Here is a 21,604-nt window from a genome sequence, read left to right on the forward strand (position 1 = left end):
TCCCTGCTTCCTCACACAAGGGCCCTCTGAGCCTGGGTATCTACGAGCTCCCAAGTTCCCATCACCTTCCTCACTTACTCTACCCAGGAAAAGTCATCATAGTCTTAAGAGGCTATCTTTTGTTTCTTTCTTTTTTTTTTTTTTTTTTTTAAGATTTTATTTCTTTGAGAGGAAGAGAGAGATATCGAGAGAGAGCATGAGCAGAGGGGAGGGGCAGAGGGAGAAGCAGACCTCCTGGTGAGCAGTGAGCCTGATGGAGGGCTAGATCTCAGGACCCTGGGATCATGACCTGAGCTGAATATAGATGTTTGACTGAGCCACCCAGGCACCCTGGACTTTTATATTCTTATTTAATATTATGGCATAGGTGGCATTGTCCCCACTTTGTAACTAAGGAGACATACTCAGAATGGTGAAGTGATTTACCCAGGATTCTTTAGCTGGTAAGTGGAAGAGCCAGGATCGAATCCAGCCATATGACCCAACTCTATTAGTGGAGATGCCCTTTCTACCCTTCTATACTGGATTTATCACTTAGGAGACGAGCCCAGTTTCATCATGCTGTTGTCATTAGGACCTTCATCAGGGAGTTTGGAGAGTGAGGGAGGCCTGCCTTTTCCATCTCGGGTTTGCTGGCTGGCACAACGGGCAGTTCTCCAGATGCTAAACTCTGCCTGGGCAAGGCTGCTTCTATCTGCTTCTTCACTCTGTGTCCTTAAAGAGCAATGTTTTTTCATCCAACAAATACTCACGGAAGGTAGGCCATGTGCCAGATGCTCTGAGGCATTGGGGATAAGATGGTGGACGTGGGAGGCATCGTCTCCCACAGCTCATGGTAATTATAATTTCAGGAGTGCTTACTGTATGCTGGGCCCTTAATATGCAGAATCCAAGCTTCACAGCTCTCTGGTTGCCTTTTGCTGACAGGCAAATAGAGTTCGGAGAGAAGTAAGTAGCCCCGGGTCATGGGGCCAGTAAGTGAAGAGCAAGGGCTAGGACCCAGGCCTAACTGACCCTATGTGGGCTCTTTCCCCTGCTATGCTGTGCTGATCCCAGGTTAGAGCCACAAAAGAGGGCTTCAGAGACTTCTAGTGGCCCAAGTCTTCGTAAGACTTCTCTAGACTGTCCCTGCCAGTCTCTCCAGGCCCACTCACAAGACAACACCGCTTGCTGAGAACCCCTCACCATTGGCCATGCTCAGCTCCTACTCCTTCCCCTCTGTCAGGAAATTCCTGAGTTTCAGGTCTGGAAGGGGCCTTCTGGGGGGCCCCCTTTGTCTTTGGAGCCTCATTCTGTTCCATTCTGTTCTGAGGAGGCGATAGCGTCAGGGGAGATATATCTTTCCCGGCCTGAAACAGGGGCAGGGAAAACATGTACCAGTGATAGATTTGAAAAGTGAGTGTTAAATCACTGTGAGGAAAATGCTCACGACATCACATGAGGCTGAAAAAAAAAAAAAAAAACCCGACAAGACCCCAATTTTGAGATAAACATTGCCACTCTTTGTGGAGCTCTCTTCCACACCAGGGAATGGACTGAATGTTTTATCTCATTATATCCTTTAATCCCACATGGCAACCTCATGAGGGGGATATTGTCCCAGTTTCCAGATAAGGAATCTGGCGGGTTTGGGGAGCTTAAGTGACTTGCTTAGGGTCACACAGCTGGTGAGCGATAGAGTCAAGATCCGAATCTGAGGCGATTTGATTCAATGTCTATATTTTTAACTGACAGGCCAGTTATTTTGATGTATTTTTGTCGATATGGATAAGTTTAGAAATCACGTGAGGGGTGTCTGAGTGGTGGGTTTACAGGTCATCAGATGATTTTTTAGTCTTTTCTGCATTTTCCAAATTTTCCACAATAAGCAATACTATTTTTATAATTAGAAAATTTTTCTTTTTTAAAATAAATTCTACATTTAAAAAAAATTTTATCTATTTATTAATGAGAGACACACACAGAGAGAGGCAGAGACACAGGCAGAGGGAGAAGCAGGCCCCATGCAGGGACCGGACATGGGACTCGATCCAGGGTCTCCAGGATCATGCCCTAGGCTGAAGGTGGCGCTAAACGGTTGAGCCATCCAGGCTGCCCTAGAAACATTTTCTAATTTATAATTAGAAAATCCTATTTTTATATTAGAAAAATAATTAGAAAAGGACTAGCTAGGAAATTTAGTCCCATTTTTCTTACAATGGCCATAAAGAAGATTTAAATACAGGGAGGTATTTGTGCTTGATAAATTTGGCTCGACTGTTTCTAGTATGGCCGCCTCTCCCTCTCTCCCTCCTTCACTCCTTGCCCTCTCTCATTTACTCATACGAGATGCTGTACAATTGTGAGTAAAGCAAGGCCTAGCATGTTGTCTGGCACACAGCAGGCCCCTGATAACATTTTGTTGGATGGATAAACAAATGAATAGATAGATGGGTGGGAGGATGGATGGCTAGATGAGGGCCAGCCACTTATAGATTTCATCACCAGGAGAATTCTGATGATGAGATTTTTTTTCTTTAAATATTTTATTTATTTATTCATGAAAGACACACAGAGAGAGGCAGAGACATAGGTAGAGGGAGAAGCAGGCTGCCTACAGGGAGCCCGATGTGGGATTTGATCCCAGGACGCCAGGATCATGACCTGAGCCAAAGGCAGACACTCAACCCCGAGCCACCCAGGCGCCCTTGATGATGAGATCTTGAGCCATTCCTCTACTGCAGTGTAGATTCCAGTCTATGGAAATATTCCCAGAGGTTCAGAGGAAACTGCCCAAGGGAAGTGGAAATCTGCTGGTGTTACTGCTGGAGATGTGGGGCTCCAGGGTGTCTGTTATGTGAGCAAAAGTGCTGTAAGCAGGGAATTAAAGAGCTCGACCTTTCTGCTCAGGAAAGGGTGTCTGAACCCTGGTCCACTTTTGCCCTGCACCTATGAATTATATTCAAAAGGGAGGAGGAAATCACAGGAACCATGGTGATTTCTTTGGCTATTGAGTATAGTGGTCAAGAGAGGTTCTGTAGTGGATGATCCCATAACTCATATTCACATGATGTTCAGATTACTTAGCCTGAGTCCCCAACTATACAATGGGGATAAAAAGAGGACCTGTATATAAGGATTATTAGAAACATTTAATGAGTCAATGATAAGAGCTAACACTTACAAAGCCGTCCCTATGTGCCAGGCATTGTATGAGGTACTTAATGTAAGACAACTTATTTAAATGTTAAATAGTTAGAATCGCATCTGTCATATCTTAATAAATATTGGCCATCGTGTCCTCCCCCATCATTCCTTCATCATCAAGCAGTTTTCTTTTTTCAATAACTCATTAATTTTTTAAATTAGAAAGGCATAACTCTTTAAATTATACATTTATAATTTCTGAATTAATTGTATCAAGTTAAAAATAGTCAGTAGGGACTATTTTGAAAATATAGAAACAAGTAAAGAAGTATTATTCTATTACTTGAAGATAAGAGCTGTTGGCATTTAGGGCATTATGGGCATTTTTCTATGCAAAAATACATAAATTTGCATCTGTTTTTCAGCCTAGAGACTACCCTATACCATCCATTTTGTATCCTGCTTTTATATTAGAGGCATTTCACATGTTGTTAATATTCTTTTAAAACATGACTTTTTTTAAGGGAGGGATGAGCAGAAGGAAAAAGAAAATCTTAAGCAGGTTCCACAACCAGCGCAGAGCCCGACAAGGGGCTCAATCTCACGACCCTGAGATCATCACCTGAGCCAAAATTAAGAGTCAGTTGCTTAAGGGCTGAGCCACCCAGGCGCCACTAAGCCATGACTTTCAATGCCATATAATGCCCTATGCTATGTTTGCAACATCTTTCATTTAATGCTTTCCTGTTTGGGGATAGTTAGGTTATTTCCAATTTTTTTGTTGTTGTTGCAATGCGTCTTCCTCTTTGATCTGTACAAGTAATAACAATAGCAATAATAATCTATTGTGTGCCTTCTATCTGGGTGGTACTGCTCTCAGTATTCATTTAATCCTCCAGCAACCCTATGAGGGAATAACTATCATCATTCCAATTTATAGATGGGGATACTGAGATGCAGAGAAGTAGTAGATAATTCTTTTTTTTTTTTTAAGGACTTTATTTATGTATTTGAGAAAGAGAGAGAGAGCAAGAGAGAGAGAGCATGAGCAGGGAAAAGGCAGAGGGAGAGGGGGAGAGGCAAAAAAAGAAGGGGAGGGGCAGAGACAGGATCCCTGCTGAGCAGGGAGCCTGACTCGGGACTCGATCTCAGGACCCTGAGAAGTTAACTTCATCTTTATTATTATTTTTTTAAATTTTTTTTAACTTCATCTTTAATTAAAAAAATAAGATAGGGATCCCTGGGTGGCTCAGCGGTTTAGCGCCTGCCTTTGGCCCGGGGTGTGATCCTGGAGTCCCGGGATCGGGTCCTGCGTCGGGCTCCCGGCATGGAGCCTGCTTCTCCCTCCTCCTGTGTCTCTGCCTCTCTCTCTATCTCTCTATGTCTATCATAAATAAATAAATAGATAGATAAATCTTTAAAAAAAAAAAAAGATAAAACGGAACTACCTCAGGAAGTTCCTCACTTGTTTCAGCAATGAAATTAACTCCTTTAACAAAGCACCAATTCTATACTTAAAATGTAAGTGCCTAATAAAAGATTATTATTTATAGATCTTTAATTTGCCTAAAACATCTGGGAATTGTCTCTGCAGGTCATCAAACGCTGTGATATCATACTCCTGATGGAAGTCAAGGACAGCAACAACATGATCTGTCCCACGCTGTTGGAGAAACTAAATGGGTAAAGACAGGGCCCTGGGGACCCCTGCAGGCTCAAGGTCAAGTGCAAGGGCACCTGAAAAGCCCAGAAACTGAAACTAGGGTGAAAGCTAGCACTGGCCCTGACCACCAGGTCACATGGTCAACACTGCCTAGGCTCCCAACTCCACTGGCTGCAGTCCTGAGAACTTTCCATTGTCTAGTTTTCATATGATAAAGCAAAATAGAGGAAACAGATGAGGAGCCAGGACAGAGAAACGAAAGAGACCAGAGGCTGAGCTGAGAACTACTGTTATAAGCTAAGACTGAGTACAAATATGAAGTTATGATATGCCCGCTGGCTAGAATATTACGTAGCCAATAAAAAATCATGTTCACTACAGACTAGGTTAGAGCTAAATATGGAAAGACGGCTGCAATATGTTGAAAAGAACAGGGGGTGTATGTAGAGTAGCCCATTTTAATAATCACATTACACTATGCATGAATGAGAGTGTGTTTGAGTTTACATGGGCATAGAGGAAAGAATGGGAAGGATGTGCCCCAAACTGTTAACAGCGGTTATTTCTAGGCCAGGAGATAAGTGTGATTGCAGGACCATTGTGGACAAGGTCCGTAAAGAAATGGAAAACATTTACTTTTTATTTTATATACTCCTATATGATTTAAATATTTTACAAAAGTCTGAATTGATTTTATAACTTCAAAAAACCCCCAAAGATAATGTCCTCAAATAATTTTATATTACATTGGATTATATTTATGATTTATATTCTTTCTCAAAGAATAGTCAGCAGACCCACCCACCTGAAAATCACCCCAAAGTGAGTTAAAGAGGCACTTTTGAGAACCTCCCATCTATTAAATGAGAATGTCTGTGGTATCCCTAAGAATAATCTTCTAGTATAATATTTCTTTTGTGCAGGCACGATAAGATTACACCACAAACCAGAGTATATTCAATTATGTCAAAAGAAAAACAAAACAAAAAAACATATAAAAGATTCAAAAGCAGTGAACCAGACCATTTGACAATGGCTATCTTAGCTTTAAAAATCACAAGGCATTTAAATGTGATGTCTTTTCTATATATTTTGTATTTTCCAGATTTTCTACAATGAGAATGTTATACCTCCTTTCTTTTTTTTTTTTTTAATTTTTGTTTATTTATGATAGTCACAGAGAGAGAGAGAGGCAGAGACATAGGCAGAGGGAGAAGCAGGCTCCATGCACCAGGAACCTGACGTGGGATTCGATCCCAGGTCTCCAGGATCGCGCCCTGGGCCAAAGGCAGGCGCTAAACCGCTGCGCCACCCAGGGATCCCTCCTTTCTTTTTTCTTATGAAATATTTTAGATATACTTAAAAGCACAGAGAAAATGATAATAAACAACCACGTAATCCACCATCCAGACTGAACAATCAGTACATCTGGCCATTATTGTACTTCCATAATTAAGATAACTCACATAGTGTTTTTTAAAATAAATGAATGGTCAATCCAGCTTCATTAGGCCCTGGGAGGAACAGCTTTGGACACTCTCATTCACACAGAGGCCTCTTGGACTAGCCCCACCCACCCTGGGCCTCAATTTCTCATCTGAAAATACGGAGTTGGAGCTGAACTTCTCCTTTTAACCTCAGAGGCTCTTTTCTGTCCCAGATCGGATCTTTGACAATAGAAAAGGGAATTTAACACAAGGGTTAGGTGTCTACACTGGTCTCAGACCACTTGTGTTTGGATCTTGCCTCTACTACGACCTTGGGCAAGTTACTCAAACTCTTTGACCTTTTTTCCCATCTATAAAATGAGGCTAATAATGAACCTATCTTCCTGGGGTGTGGCAGTAATTAAATCCTGCATTTAAGTGGTTGGACTGTGCCTGGCACGTAGCAGTGATCATAAGTGGTGGTAGTGTCTATTACTAGTAAAAGGAAGAAAATGATGATGGCAGATGGTGGTCCAGAGGGCCACATGTAACAGCTACCATCCACACCCTAACTATATGCCAGGGATTCTGTTAATCAATTCCTGTGTGCTCTTTGATTTACTTCCACAACTCCTTTGTGGGGTTGGCACTATTACTCCTTCCCTTGTAACCAAGGGAACTGATGCACAGAGATGAGGGACCTGCCCAAGGTCACCCAGCCAGTAAATGGTGGAGCTTACCTTTGGACCTGGGTCATGCTTGACTCCAAAACCGGTGCTCTATTCTGAACCTCCTCAGTCTTCCAACAGAGGGTCTCTGATCAATTTTCAGAAGTATGAGAGGACAGGGTTCTCCTGGCCCCTCCTCACAAGCAGCCTGGATAGGGTCTTCCTACCCACCACTCAGTTCTCCTCAACCTCCCTAGAGTGTCCCATGGACACCAAGCAGAGGCAGGCCTCTTTGTCCCTTTATCCCCAGTAAGCCTGGAGGGGCCTTACTCACCTTACAGCTGAGTCATTGCAAGCAGTTTGCCAACCCCAAATTTGGCAGGCTTGATTCAGAACAAGGCCAGCTTTCCCAAGCTGGATGCCCAGTAGAATCCACTGTCCATACTTCTTGGGCCCCAATGGCCGGATCTGCCTTAGAATGTGTATCTAAATTCCCAGGAATTTTTGTAGGGCCTAAGGCGGCTCCTAAACACCCCCTTTGCTATTTTCCAACTGAACCTGAGAATATGCTGCAGCTTAGAGGTGTACTAAATCTTTTTGTGGACAAATGGAGTAAAACCACATCAGGCTCTGTCCAGAGTGGAGTTATCAGCAGGTTTGGCAAACACACAGAGTCAATTTCCCTGGTACACAGCTATATCTCTATCCCAGGACATAAACAATAGCTGATTTGAAATCATAGTTCTAGGACTTGTGAGAAAATGTTTGGGGATTTTCAGAGCAGAAGTGAATGTCCAATGAAAATGGTACCAGGAATGATGCATATGATAAATGTTCAGGAGTAGTGCAGGGACAGGATGACCTGATAAGGTTTACTCCATCAGGAAGTATGAGGTCAGCCCAGCCATGAGCCAGAATGGGATTTGGGACTGATTCTGGCCTGAATCGTCTATGGTCTCAATAATGTGCCACAGGTATAGGCCCAAACATGTGGATTTGGAGTAGGTAGGATCTGAGCTCAAACCCCAGCTGTACACCTGCAAAGTATAAAAAATGAGTAATAATAGTATCCACATTCTAAGGGCAAGAAGAGATAATGGCTGTAAAGATCCTGGAAGATAGATGTCACATTCCCAGTCAATGGTGGCCCTTCTTATTAGACTCCAAGGTTACAGCAAATGGTAGCCTTTCTCCATGATGTAATTGGTGATATGGACATAGATTGAAAAGGGGGAGCATGCAGTAGGAGGTAGTTTCTTTTTTAAAATGTAATGTAAAATCTTTATGTTTTCTAGAAATTCGAGAAGAGGCATAAAATACAACTATGTGATTAGCTCTCGGCTTGGAAGAAACACATATAAAGAACAGTATGCCTTTCTCTACAAGTGAGTATAGTCTCTGCTTCCTGGGACATGATTCACTTACAAATGATGACCATGAACTGAATCAAAATGCATATCTTTTCTTCAAAACCAAATTTTGATATCTAATGGTCTCTAACCAGTTCTCAATATTGATCAAAATAATTGCTGTCAAATTGAGGCTGAAGCAAAGCATTACCTCCTCAAATTAAAAAGCACATGCAGCTTCCTGACACCTAATTTGTTGGTTGACTCAGTGGCTGCCTGGTCAGGAGGGTCAGGAGTTCTTTATCCTTCAGAGTTAGTTAAGTGCTAGCCAGGGATGGAAACCTAAGCTGCCCAGCATGGCTGACTCTGAAACTACATAGCCTTGTCTTCTCCCTACTAGTAATTTGCTCTAAGTCTGAACAGTAGCTGTGGATGCCCCAGATAACTGGTACCGCTCAGATCTCCAGCTTTCAAAGGGCCCTGGTCATTGAGAAGAGTTGATGGAATTTGTTCTGGAGTGAAAGATCCCTTGCAGGGCAAGAGCCTGCCTGGGGGCGCTACTAAAGCCATGGGAACCTGTGTCTCTGCTTCCTGAATAAATTAGGAAGGCAACTGACTCAGCTGGAAGGGCTTTCTTTTTTTTATTTCTAGGGAAAAGCTGGTGTCTGTGAAGAAATACTACCTCTACCATGACTATCAGGCTGGAGATGCAGATGTGTTTTCCAGGGAGCCCTTTGTGGTCTGGTTCCAGTCACCCTTCACCGGTGAGACCCACAGTATCCTCTTGTGCATAATCTCCCTGTGATCCATGAACCGACAGTAGCCCCGAGTGTGAGCCGTGGTCCTGGGGTTTGTGCAGCATTATTAGGGAAGCCTTAGACTTGAGATGGCCATTAAGAACACCTAGTATTTGAAGGCTGTAGCCTGGCCTGTCAGAATGTCATGACTCAAGATCTCCTCAACCTGGAACCCACCCACCTTCTGAAACTGGGATAACTCCACTCTCTTTGGAGGATTTAGGCTGATGGAAATTATTTACCACAATTCTTCAGTCCCAATCAAATACAACTTCATTTAAAATAAAAATCCCAGTGATGGTTACCAGAGATGAACCTCTAACCTAGAGTCTCCCTCTCCCTCTCTCCCTCCCTCTCCAATCCTCTCTACAGACTGGGTGTAGAGAGGAAATCCAATCAATTCCACCCTGAACTCTGACAACACCTACACATGTACAAGCTACTATAATTATTGACCCCTGATTAGTGCCAGGTTCCTGTAATCCTTGCAACACTCTGCAGGGTAAGACCTGGGATTATCTGCACTTTACATTTGTGGAAGCTGAGGTTCAAACAGCAGGTGGAATCACTTGCCCAAGGTCACCCAGCAGCTCTTGAAATGAATGAGCAGGGTGGTAACACAAGCCACTATCTTGGGCGCTCACGGTTTTTTTTTTTTTTTTTTTTTTTTTTAAAGATTTTATTTATTCGTGAGAGACACAGAAAGAGAGGCAGACATAGGCGGAGGGAGAAGCAGGCTCCATGCAGGGAATCTGATGCAGGATTCGATCCCGGGACTGCGGGACTACGCCCTGAGCCAAAGGCAGATGCTCAACCGCTGAGCCACCCAGGCATCCCTGGACGCCCACAGTCTTAACCACTGTGTGGATCTAAATGGAAAGTCAAGAGTTCGTTTGGTTTGCAGATTGGAGCTATACAGAATCAAATATTTTTTTCAGTACTTAACACGTGCCAGGCTCTGTTCCAGGCCCGGAACAAGACAGACAAGGTCCCTGTCCTAGTGAAGTTACGTTGTAGTGGGCAAGACAGATAATGACCAAATAAATATGCGCAGAGTTGTACGTATGCACACCCCCATGTATACTACACATATAAACACCCTAAACTGGGAAGTAACTATTTCTGCCCTGGGTTGATTAGTACTTTAGGAAGACAAACATGGAAGAACGGTGGAGGAAATTTCCAGTAGAAAAAGAGGAGATGAGGACTGCTGAGGCCAGAAATGCACTTGGGAGAGTATGTGTCATAATCGCCTTGGTCGTGCGTATGATTCACATTTGGCTGACCAGGCAGTGTTGGGAGAGCACCCTGCCCCCTGCCCCTTTTCTCTAAGAGAATCTTCAGCTACACGTAGCTAAATATTGTTAAACAAACCTGTTTGTCTTGAGATTCCACCTTTTTGCCTTTCTCTACCCCTCCTCCCCAAGGATGGCACCACAGCCATGTCCTGTTTGGAATTTCCTCTCTTGTACAAGGAAACATCCTTATGTCCTCTCTATTTGAGATTGAAGAGAGTTAGCCATTCATCTATCATTTCTTTCCTTTATTCATTTACTCATTCATTCATTCATTCATTCATATATTCAATCAACAAACGTTTTTGAGTACCTCTCATGTGCCGGGTGCTGTGCTAGGTCCTGGAACCAAGAGGGTGAGCAAGACAGAGCTCAGGTTCCAGTGGGCCAAACTAAGAATTTCAGAGCATGAAGGAAGTAAAAGCAGGGTTCATTCTATAATGGGGTGAAGGGCTCACCTTAGATGGTGCAGACTACAGATGGCCTCTTCAGGGTGACATTGGACTGTGACCTGAAGAAGCCAGTCACAGAGGGCTGGGGGAAGGAAGGGCCATTCCAGGGGGAGGTCCCAGTGTGCACACACAAGATCAGAAGTGGGAAAGGGGTTGAGGTATTTAGGGGGACTAAAGAGAGGATGGGGAGTGGAGTGGAGGCATGAGAAGGAGAGTGGGAGATAAGGCTGAGTGGTAAGGGCAGGGTTCTGGAGACAGGCTTCCTGACCTGAGTCCTGACTCCCCACTATGTCACTTGAGCAGTGACCCCCAACAGCCCTCAGCTCCTGAGCAAGAGTGGAGGCCCAGGCACAGGAGGAGGAGGAAAGCCCGGGAAAGAGGCAATCAGAAATGTCAGCTGCCACTGGCAGGTGGGCAAGGCATTGTTCCCAGGCTCACCTACATTCTCTGAGATAGGCTCTCTCAGTCCTTCCTGGACGGGGGAGGTTTTCAGATGTTTCACAAAAGGCTGCTTTTCAAAAAAATAATGGGAGGGGTAGGGTAGTTTTTTTCCAAATTATAAAAGAAGCATAAACTGACAAGCCTCAATTTTTTTTCATTAGAAAAAATTTTTTTTCTTTAGTACAAAAGCCATGCAGGCTTATTTTTTAAAAAGTAGAAAATATAATTTTTTAAAGAAAGAGAAAAGAAAAACACCCACAGTGTCATCAAGGAGTGCTGTCTTCCAGCTTTCTCTTAGCCATGCAAGTGAGTGGGCGAGAGGAAGCTTTCATCCGCTGATGACAGCGGCCCAGTGGTCCCAGGAACAGGCACATCTCAGCCACCAGCTGGACCCTCTAGAAATGAGGGGACTAGGGATGGCTGGGTGGCTCAGTGGTTGAGCATCTGCCTTCACCCCAGGTGTAATCTGGGGTCCTGGGATCAAGTCCCATGTCGGGCTCCCTGCATGGAGCCTGCTTCTCCCTCTGCCTATGTCTCTGCCTCTCTTTCTGTGTCTCTCATGAATAAATAAAATCTTAAAAAAAAAAAAAAAAGAGGAGACCAGACCACATAATCTGGGCCTCCCGGCGGCGGGGGGTTAGGGGGCAGTGGGCATCCTGTTTCCCCTCAGCAGTGTTCGAGGCACCTGCCCGTGTCCGGGGAAGTATGTGACCTCCACATCTTTCCTGTTCCTCAGCTGTCAAGGACTTCGTGATTGTCCCCCTGCACACCACCCCTGAAGCCTCTGTGAAAGAGATCGATGAGCTGGTTGATGTCTACTTGGACGTGAAGCGCCGTTGGAAGGCGGAGGTGATGACCCTCTGTGTCCCTTGAATTCTCCTCTAGCAAAGGCAGAGTCAGGTTCTGGGAAGGGATGTATCACTCCCCAGGCGGGCCACCCGTGCAGACCACCACCATGTTAGAACCTCCTTTGAGCCTTTACTTCAGCCTTAAATATCCTTCTTGCTAGATGTGCTGGGTACTCTCCAGGGGGGTCTCGGCCGTTCATGCACAGCGCCACTAAGAATGGCTGCCCCAGGTCACTGAGTGAGCAGCTGGTGCCAGGCCCTATGCTGAGGCTAGACTTGGGCAAGTTGATTGAATCCTCCCCATAAGCCCACGAAGTAAACACTTTTATCATTCTCACTTTGCAAGGAGAACAGGGAGACACTTGGAGGTCGGGAGTCCTTTACTGCAAATGACAGACTCTCAAATTGGAGCATGAAAAGGGCGGTGCAATTTATTGGTTCATGTAACTGGATGTTCAGGGGTAGTTCAGGCAGAGGGGGATCTGGGGCTCAGACAAGGTCATCAGGGCTCGGCTTGTCTCTTTCTTTTCATCGCTTTGCCCTTGTGTCCTCTTGGTGGGCTCCACCTTTGAGATGGCAACACGGCCTCCAGCAGTTTTCAGACCACTGAGGAGTGTTCTGTTCCACAATGCAAGAAGTGCCCCAGGGTTAAGTCCCATTATGGGCGCTCGTTGGGGCACATGTCCATCAGGGGGCTTGAGAAGCTCTGATTGGTTAAATATGTGTGTTCTTCAGCCCAACCTCACAGACTGAGGTGAAGGAGGGAAGTGATATCCCATAGAATATAGGGGAATGCATCCACCAACATTCTTGGCCTCAATTATTCCCTCATCTGGAAAATGGGGATGCCACCTCATGTGGCTGGCTGTGAGGGTCTGTGAAAGCTCTTGGCAAATATGGAAGTGTTCCAGGGGCTTTTCCTCATTCTTCCCTCCTTTTGGGCTATAATTCCTGTGACCACCCCCCTCCTTCTGCTCCACCATTCAAAGTGCAACATGAATCAAGTAAAGTGGGGACACGGAGCTAGGACATGGAGAGCACAAGGTGCGTAATTCATTGCTTATTTGTAAAAAGCAGGGCAAGAGAAAGGCTCATTCATTCCTAAAATTTTGAATTCTTCCAGTCATTCAACAAGAATTTATTGAACATCTCAGGCACTAGGCTGGCATTGATGGCAGACCAGGATTTAATTCTTGACGTAACCACTTGAGTCAATGAGTTGAGTGGTCTAGAGCCGGTCATTGTATTCCTCTATCCTGTTTCCACAAAGATTAAGGATCTCTTCTACCTCCTAATGTTTATCATGAGATATATTTTAAACTTTATGAAACTTTTTTTTAGGATTCATTTATTTATTTGAGAGAGAGAGAGCATGAGTAGGGGGAGGAGCAGAGGGAGAGGGAAAAGAGACTCCACACTGAATGCAGAACCAGATGTGGGGCTCAATCCCAGGACCCTGAAATCATGACCTGAGCTGAAATCAAGTATTGGACGCTTAACTGACTGAGCCACCGAGGCGCCCCAACTTTATGAAACATTTCATGCTTGGTCTGACATACAGTGCATGTTCAGTAAATTGTGCCTATAACAATAGGAACTGGTGGTCACTTGGGTTAAGAATGACATTCTGTCCTCAACCACACCCATCAATGTCAGGAAAAACCGTGATCTCTGAGGTCAAAATAAAATGTTTTGAAGAAAACTCTAAAGTCAGCAACAGCCACAAACAATAGCACCGACAAGGAAATATGACACTTCCTCTGAATTGAGGAATCTTAAAATTTTGTTCCAAAGCTCTGTGGGGAAAAACACTTCTGAAATAGAAGGTTCTGTTGGTGGCCTCGGGGCAGGGGTGGACAACTCACTCTATCATCCCCTCCCTTTCAGGCTCTTCCCACTTCCTCAGTAGACAGAATTTCCACAGGAATAAGCTCCTGACTTCCAAACAATAGAAGAGAAAGCATGATGCCAAGGTTGTCAAATAAACCACCCAAATTCATTTTTCCTGCTTGGAAACAAAAGGCGTCAATTCATTCAAATATTTATACCCTACAGTAGTTTGAGCCAGAAAGATTTGAAGGAATAAATGAGCTGGATTCTTTTATCCCCACCTAATTCAGCATGCTGAATGACAGGGACGTGGTGACTAAGAACAGGAGGGAAGGGCTACACCAAACATCCACTTTCCAGTGAGAACACCTTTCCTTGTACAGTCTCGCCTGTCATATACTTATCAAAACTGTAGCTTCATTTTTAACTTTTAAAAACCAAAAGAAAAAAGACCCTGTATTGGTTTGCCAGGGCTGCCAAAGATTGGGTCACTTAAACAACAGAAACCTATTCCTCACAGCTCTAAAAGCTGGATGTCCAAGGTCAAGGTGTCAGCAGGGTTGGTTTCCTGAAGGTCTCTGTCCTTGGTCTTCTCTCTGTGTCCTGATCTCTTTCTTTGAGGACACCAGGCATATATATTGGATTAGGGGCCATCCATTTGGTAACTCAGTTTACATAGTTACCTCTTAAAGGCCCTCTCTCCAAACATAGTCACATAAGTACCATGTGTTGGGACTTCAGGATATCAATTTGTGGGAGTGGGGGCAGGGGCAGGGGAGAAGGACACAATTTAGCCCATAACAGAACCCATTGTTTACTGGGCTTGGGAGGTGGAGCCATTGCCACCGGTTCTGAGCAAAAGTATTTGGCAATAATACCCAAAAGGTGACAGTTCCAAACAATGTCTTTCAGAATTTCATTTTCATGGGTGACTTCAACGCCGGCTGTAGCTACGTCCCCAAGAAGGCCTGGAAGATCATTCGCTTGAGGACTGACCCCGGGTTTGTCTGGCTGATAGGGGACCAAGAGGACACCACGGTCAAGAACAGCACCCACTGTGCCTATGACAGGTAGAAGGCATCTGCCTCACTCAGGCTGGCTCATGCAGTGCTTAATACGCATCAGAGAAGGCGCCCCCCTCAGGGCGGAGGAAGAACACATCTTACAGAGCTGAGTCAATCAGACTTCAGGCCCATGCATGGGGTACTTGTGCAGGGTGCATGCTGCATGGCCATACCTGGGAGCCCTGAGCATTGTAGCTTAGCAGTGGCTAGTTCAAGGTTTTTGTGTCAGATGAGCCTGGGTTCAAATCCTGCCTCTACCACCACCTCAGGACTTACTGTGTGTCTTTGCTTCCTTGCCTGTAAAACAGAGACTGTAGTAATGCCTCATTCATGAGGCCATGACGAGGAGTAAATGAATAGTATAGGTCTTCTCACACAATGCCTGGCATACGGTTAAGTGTTCCACACATTCACTGGCTGTTAATTATTTCATCACAAAGACATACCAGAATTTAGTCATTCAAATCCCCTGTCATTAAGCTTAGGTTATTGCCAAGAGTTGGCTAGTATAAGCACTGCCCAAATGGACCTCCCATCTGAGACCAGTTATTAGAAGGGTGTTTACACTTTTAAAGCTTTTGCTACACATTCCCAAATGCAAATACATACCTTTAAATAATAGCATTCTTGGAGCACCTGGCTAGCTTTAGTCAGTGGAACGTGCAGCTCTGGATCTTATGGGATGAGTTCCAGCCCCATGTTGGGGCTGTAGAGCTTATGTTACAAAACAAAACCTAAAAAACCCTAGTATTGTATTTGTGAAGTCTCCCTGGGAATTTTCAGTCAGCTTTCATTTTTGCTCCTTAAACTGGGAGGTGGGGGAGGCACTTGAAGCCTGTGAATGTTCCTGATCTTCCCATCCATAGTAGAACCTATGGTGGCCGTGGTTTCCAGACTCAGCCTGCCTCCAAGGAAGCACGAGGTGGCTTCTGCCAGAGACAATTGTTCTCACTTCTCTAGTTTTGAGGTCAGAATTTCATTTCCATCCCACAACCTCTTTTATTCCTCTTGGAGCTTTCAGGCTTGGTGTGCCCTTTGCAGAAGTCATTGCTCCAGTTCTCAAGAGTAGAAGCAGCCCTAGCATTGGGGAAAGTGGAATTGAGGCAGGAAGTTACAGGAGACGAGCGCTCAGTGCCTGCTGCCTCCCTCTCACTTTGAGGGCTTGCCAGCAAAGCGCGTTGGAGATGGCCACTCGCCCACTAGCCTGCTCGCCTACTTGCCTGCTCACACGTGCCAGCTGTGTGGTGTGGCCTTGAGCAGATCTAGTCCCTTCTGCGGTCCCATTCTTTTCCCCTGGCCAACAAAGGGGAGGTGACCAAGAATAAGGAAGCAGAACAGTGAATCACAGGAAAAGAAGCTCACAATAGCTTAGGTGGGGTGGGGGAACAGGTTAAAAAGGTGTTTACTGAAAGAACTTCGGTTTTATACAATATATGCCAAAGGATGGCAGGATTACATGTGACTTTTTTTTTTAAAGATTAATTTCTCATTTTGTTGCTCTAAAGTTTCTATGTTTTCCACACCAGCATATTTCTTTGATGTCTTTTTTTATTTTTATTTATTTTTATGTCTTTTTTTAAAGGGGATATCAATTTCTGGGGCACCTGGATGTTTCAGTCAGTAGAACATGTGACTCTTGATCTCTGGGTGTGAGTTTGAGCCCCATGTTGGGCATGGAGCCTACTTAAAAATTAAAAATTTTTTTAAATTAAAGAGATATAACTTTCTAGTAAGGGGAGTAAGATGAAATGGTCTCAATTCCAGTGTTTGTTCTGTGTTCAAGTATTTATTGAACACCTCCTACAAGCTATGCTCTGTTGGACATGAAAGATGCCAAGAACTGGCCTGTGCACAGAGCAACCTCAGGAAAGCCTTCAATGAGCAGCTGACCTGCCCACACATGTACCTGGAAGTCAGAAATGGGGGAGCCTTAATTATGTTGCTCTTGACTCTCTGGGTCTGAAGGATGGCTTTAAAAAAAAACTCCAACCAAATGTGAAGAGTTTACTTGTGGACTGAGTTCAAATTTAACCACAGTGGTAGCAAACGCAGGAAACCAAATCAGCTACTCGGAATCAGGGAAAGCTCAATGCATAGTCATGAACTGGAAGTTTGACTCACCTTGTCCTTCTTCCGTTGGTCGGGTGGGGCCACGTAGACCCTGACTGCATCACTCCACTTGAGATACATTAGAGTCCATGTTTCCAAAACTCATTTAACTACCATGTTCCCAGTTTTTGTTATCGCTACAAAGCAACTATACTATGGTTTTCCCCTGTATTTGTCTTTAAATCCATTAATTTCTAATGAAATAAATTAATTTTTAAAGGAGATCTCATACTAAGGTAAGAAAATAGCATTTGTCATAAATCAAAAATAACTAAAAAAGTAAGCCCAGTGAAAACTGAGCAATGTTAAATTCTGCTTTAATTATCTGGCTTGCAGAGTGCTTGGTGATTGTAGCCTGCTCCATCTTGGTCAAAATGGGAGCTTAGGGGGTTATTAAAGATCAGCCAGGGGCGCCTGGGTGGCTCAGTTCGTTGAGCATCTGCCTTCAACTCAGGCCATGATCCCGGGTCCTGGGATCAAGGTCCACATTGAGCTCCCAGCTCAAAGGGGGTCTGCTTCTCCCTCTCCCTCTGCCCCCCCATCTCTCACTAGTGCTAGCTTCCTCTCTCTCAAATGAATAAATAAAATCTTAAAAAAAAAAAAAAGATAAGCCAGTACCTTTCTCCATAATTGAATCAGGAAAAGTGAAAAATAATTGTCAAGGGAATAATATTCTCAGTCTGTACATCACTGTTCCATGGTGTGGTGTTCATGTTTCTTTTTTTTTTTTTTTTTAAGATTTTATTTATTTATTTATTCATGAGAGACACAGAGAGAAAGAGAGGCAGAGACACAGGCAGAGGGAGAAGCAGGCTCCATGCAGGGAGCTCGACATGAGACTCGATCCTGGGTCTCCAGGATCACACCTCAGGTTGCAGGCGGCACTAAGCCGCTGCGCCACCGGGGCCACCTGGTATCCATGTTTCATATAATATCTTTTCTTCCACCTTCAGGGCTACTGCCCACAGGGCCCCAAGCAGGAGATGATCTGATTTCCCAGTTTTAGGCACTGTCCAAAGGGTCAGAAAACCAGGCCTGGACTTTGAATATCACACAAAAAGTCCAGGCTGCTCAACCAATTCCAGATGTCAAACAGGAAACTTGGTTTGTCTCAAAATCAACAAGGTGGATTAATGTGACTGTCTTCCATCCCTTTCTCTAGGATTGTGCTTAGAGGACCAGAGATCATCAGGTCTGTTGTTCCCAGATCAAACAGCACCTTTGACTTCCAGAAAGCTTTTCTGTTGACTGAAGAGGAGGTACAGCTGCCACTTTGTCTTTCTTTGCCACTGTCCTGAGAAGATGGGTTGGTGTTACCCTTTGAGGCCACCGCTAGAGACACAACATTGGGCCATTGGACCTTGGGTCTCAAAGTCTATGATTCTGGGGCTTGAAGACCTGTCTAAATTTCTGATTGGGCTGGTCCAAGGATGATGCTCACTAGTGTGTGTTCTGTTCAATGACTTGAGGTGTTTTATCTTCCCACCTCAAGCCTCGAATTTGTTCATCACTAAAATGACAGTCTCCTAATTCCCAAATTTATGTCCCTTTTCTCTTCATAGGCCTTGAATGTCAGCGACCACTTTCCAGTTGAATTTAAACTACAATCTTCAAGAGCCTTCACCAATAGCAAAAAATCTATCTCTCCAAAGAAGAAAAAGGTCCGTCACCCCTAGATACAAGGGTACCATTATAATAACCATTTCTTGCCTCTAAATAAAACAGTTCTAACAGGTGGTATGAGCTGCTGCCTGCATTCAGGAAACAAGACTGGTCCAACTACTTTCATTTTCAACTTGAATGTAATCTGTCTTGAGTCAGAGCACCTAGGTGGCTCAGTCAGTTAATTGTCTGCCTTCAGCTCAGGTCATGATCCCAGCGTCCTGGGATCAAGCCCCACGCGGTCAGTCGTTGGGCTTCCTGTTCAGTGGAGAGTCTGCTTCTCCCTCTTTTGTTCACTCTCTTTCTCTCCAATAAATAAATAAATAAATAAAATCTTAAAAAGAAATGTCTTGAGTCACATTGGAAGGAGAGTCTCCTATTATCCTTCTTGGGCTGGTACCTCCCCTGAATTCCCTAATAGGAAACTGGGGGCTTTTATAGTCCTAAAAGATAAGTCTTCACGTCCCAAGCTAGAGCCCCATCAGTCGTCACTGCCTGGGCTCAGCCCTGCCATGAAAGAGGCTGCAGGAAGAGGAAGAATGTTGGCTTTCAGCTCGAGGGGATCTCAGTCCACAGGAAATGACCAGAAAGGACAAGGCCTCAACTGCACCCCATGATTTGGGCACTTAATTCTCTGAGGAATCTACTCCATCTTGTCTGAGCTCAGGGTGGTAATTATGTCTCACCGGGATGAAGAATAAAGGCTCTCCCCGCTGGTCTCCCTGCCTCAAATTGTCCTCCAACTCAGCCAGCCCAGTACCTACCAGGGCCATCCTTTGAAATCCCATTCTGACCACAGCCCACCTGCATTCCCATCCCTGCTTCTAAATCCTTCAGGGCCTCCCATCACCCACCTGGGGAGAGCCCAGAAGTTTTGGATGCCCACAGGGGGCTGTATTTTCTGGTGCACCATATTAGCCTCCTTTTTATCCCACCTTGTACTCCACAGGACTGTCCCTTCCCAACACTCCCTAAGCCTCCCTTCTCCTAGGCTTTGAGGAGGCCAATGGCTGGCAGAGATTCAAGGATTTTATCATCATTCTACAACCAAAGAGTTGCAGAGGAGTAGAGAGCACCATTTTACCTGGGTCCATGGTGGTCATTTTTGTTTGTTTTGCTTTGCCTTCTTTTAGATTATATCTTTTGTTTAAATAGTACTCGTGCATGGCTAGATATGCAAGAATACCAGCCTAAGCAGTGAAAAAGTGAGCTGCTCCGGGACCCCACCCCCTAGTTTCCTGTGTCAGAAGCAGCCTCTCTTACCAGCCTATGCATTCTTCCAAGAGTCTATGATAAATAGACTCCCAAGTGATGGGAGCACTTAATGCACCATATGTAACCCTGAAAAAGAGAGTTTCAGCACGCTATATCCATAGACTCACTTCTTATCTTCCTTAATATATGAGGGATGATGTGACTTTTGACATAAGAAAGAGACCAGGGATGCCTGGGTGGCTCAGTGGTGGAGCATCTGCCTTTGGCTCAGGTCCAGATCCCAGGGTCCTGGGATCGAGTCCCGTATTGGACTCCCCACAGGGAGCCTGCTTCTCCCTCTGCCGATGTCTCTGCCTCTCTCTGTATGTCTCTCATGAATAAATAAATAAAATCTTTAAAAAGAAAGAAGGAAAGCAAGCAAGCAAGCAAGCATACGGCTGATTTTTGAAATTTGGTTGCATCTAACCAAGGGAATAAAATCAAAAGGGCCCTGCTTAAATGGGAAAACCATTTTCCTTCAAATATCCAATGAACCTCAGAGGTCTTGTTGGAATTGGTGGGGGAGGTGGTGAGGCTATAAAGCCTTTGTCACCTCCCCTCTTCTGAGCAGGGCTCGCTGTCCCAGGAAAACTCCCAGTTTCCAAGGTCCAAAATGGTCAAGTAGGCAATTCCCACATGAGCTTATTCTGGAGGAAAGGATCATCCTTTTGCCCTAAAGGCCAGCAGGATGGCTGGGACAAGAGCCCTGTGCTCAGTGGAGGAGGCAGGGAAAGTGGACCAGACACTAAGTGAACTTGTCCATGGCTCCGAGCTCCAATCCTACCTCCCTACGATCTGTTCGCCTCCCAATAACCAGGATAGACTTCCTAAAATGGAAATCTCATGCTATTGCCCCCCTCACTAAAATCCTCAGTGGCTCCCCATTTCTCTTTGGGTAGAGACCCCAATCCTTATCATATCTTACAAAAAGCCTTGTATATTTTGGCCTTCACTTACCTCTCCATTTTCAACCATCTGTACATTCTTGCCACGTCTAGTTCCTCAATTCTTCATGCTCTCCCCAGCTTCTGGGCTTTTGCACAGGCTGTCTCCTCCACTCCCATCACTCTTTTCCCCCCATTCACTTAGCTAACTTCTTATTCCTCAAAACTCAGCTGAAATCTTGCTCAATCAGGGAGGCTTTTTTTTTACTAGGTTCCCCCAGTTTTTCTAGGACCCTCCACCACACCTGCCCATGGTGCTCTCCATGTCTCTTTCCTAACCTCCATCACCTGTGTAGCTAGTCGTTCAATGTCTGCCCCCGCCCCCAACCTACAGCCTCTATGAGGACAAAGCTGTGTCTTCCTAAGTCACTGTTCACAAAGTTTTTGTGGAATTAATTAAACTCAGGGGGCTCTACTGTGCCGTCTTGGAGAAGAAGGCAATAGTCTTTACATAGTTATCCCCTCAAAAAAAATTTTTTTGGAGCTAAAAGTAGTAGACATTGGGTAGTAGAATTGTCGTAATTTTTATTTTAGAAAAGCTTCCCAATGGAAACACCTAACTTACAAAATTAGGGAGTGGTTCAAATTGGGGATTACAAAACAGTGCTGGGGCCCCCTGGGGGCTCAGCTAGTTAAGCATGTGACTCTTGATTTCCGTGCATGTCTTGATCTCAG

The 21,604-nt window shown here is 44.7% G+C and overlaps 1 protein-coding gene across 1 annotated transcript in view; it reads left to right on the top strand.

Annotated features, from left to right (window-relative positions):
* The window catches only part of DNASE1L3 (deoxyribonuclease 1 like 3), a 29,643-nt gene extending 10,809 nt beyond the window's left edge, over positions 1 to 18,834 (top strand). The window contains exons 3-9 of the mRNA XM_038566047.1: positions 4,721 to 4,809; positions 8,180 to 8,269; positions 8,885 to 8,997; positions 11,955 to 12,067; positions 14,809 to 14,966; positions 18,232 to 18,328; positions 18,632 to 18,834. Of these exons, the coding sequence (XP_038421975.1) occupies positions 4,721 to 4,809; positions 8,180 to 8,269; positions 8,885 to 8,997; positions 11,955 to 12,067; positions 14,809 to 14,966; positions 18,232 to 18,328; positions 18,632 to 18,745 (774 nt within the window). The 3' untranslated portion in view covers positions 18,746 to 18,834. The remainder of the gene's footprint in view (positions 1 to 4,720; positions 4,810 to 8,179; positions 8,270 to 8,884; positions 8,998 to 11,954; positions 12,068 to 14,808; positions 14,967 to 18,231; positions 18,329 to 18,631) is intronic.
* The last annotated feature ends 2,770 nt before the right edge of the window (positions 18,835 to 21,604 follow it).

This window comes from Canis lupus, chromosome 20 (genome assembly GCF_011100685.1).
Source record: "Canis lupus familiaris isolate Mischka breed German Shepherd chromosome 20, alternate assembly UU_Cfam_GSD_1.0, whole genome shotgun sequence".
Classification (NCBI taxonomy): Eukaryota; Metazoa; Chordata; class Mammalia; order Carnivora; family Canidae; genus Canis; species Canis lupus.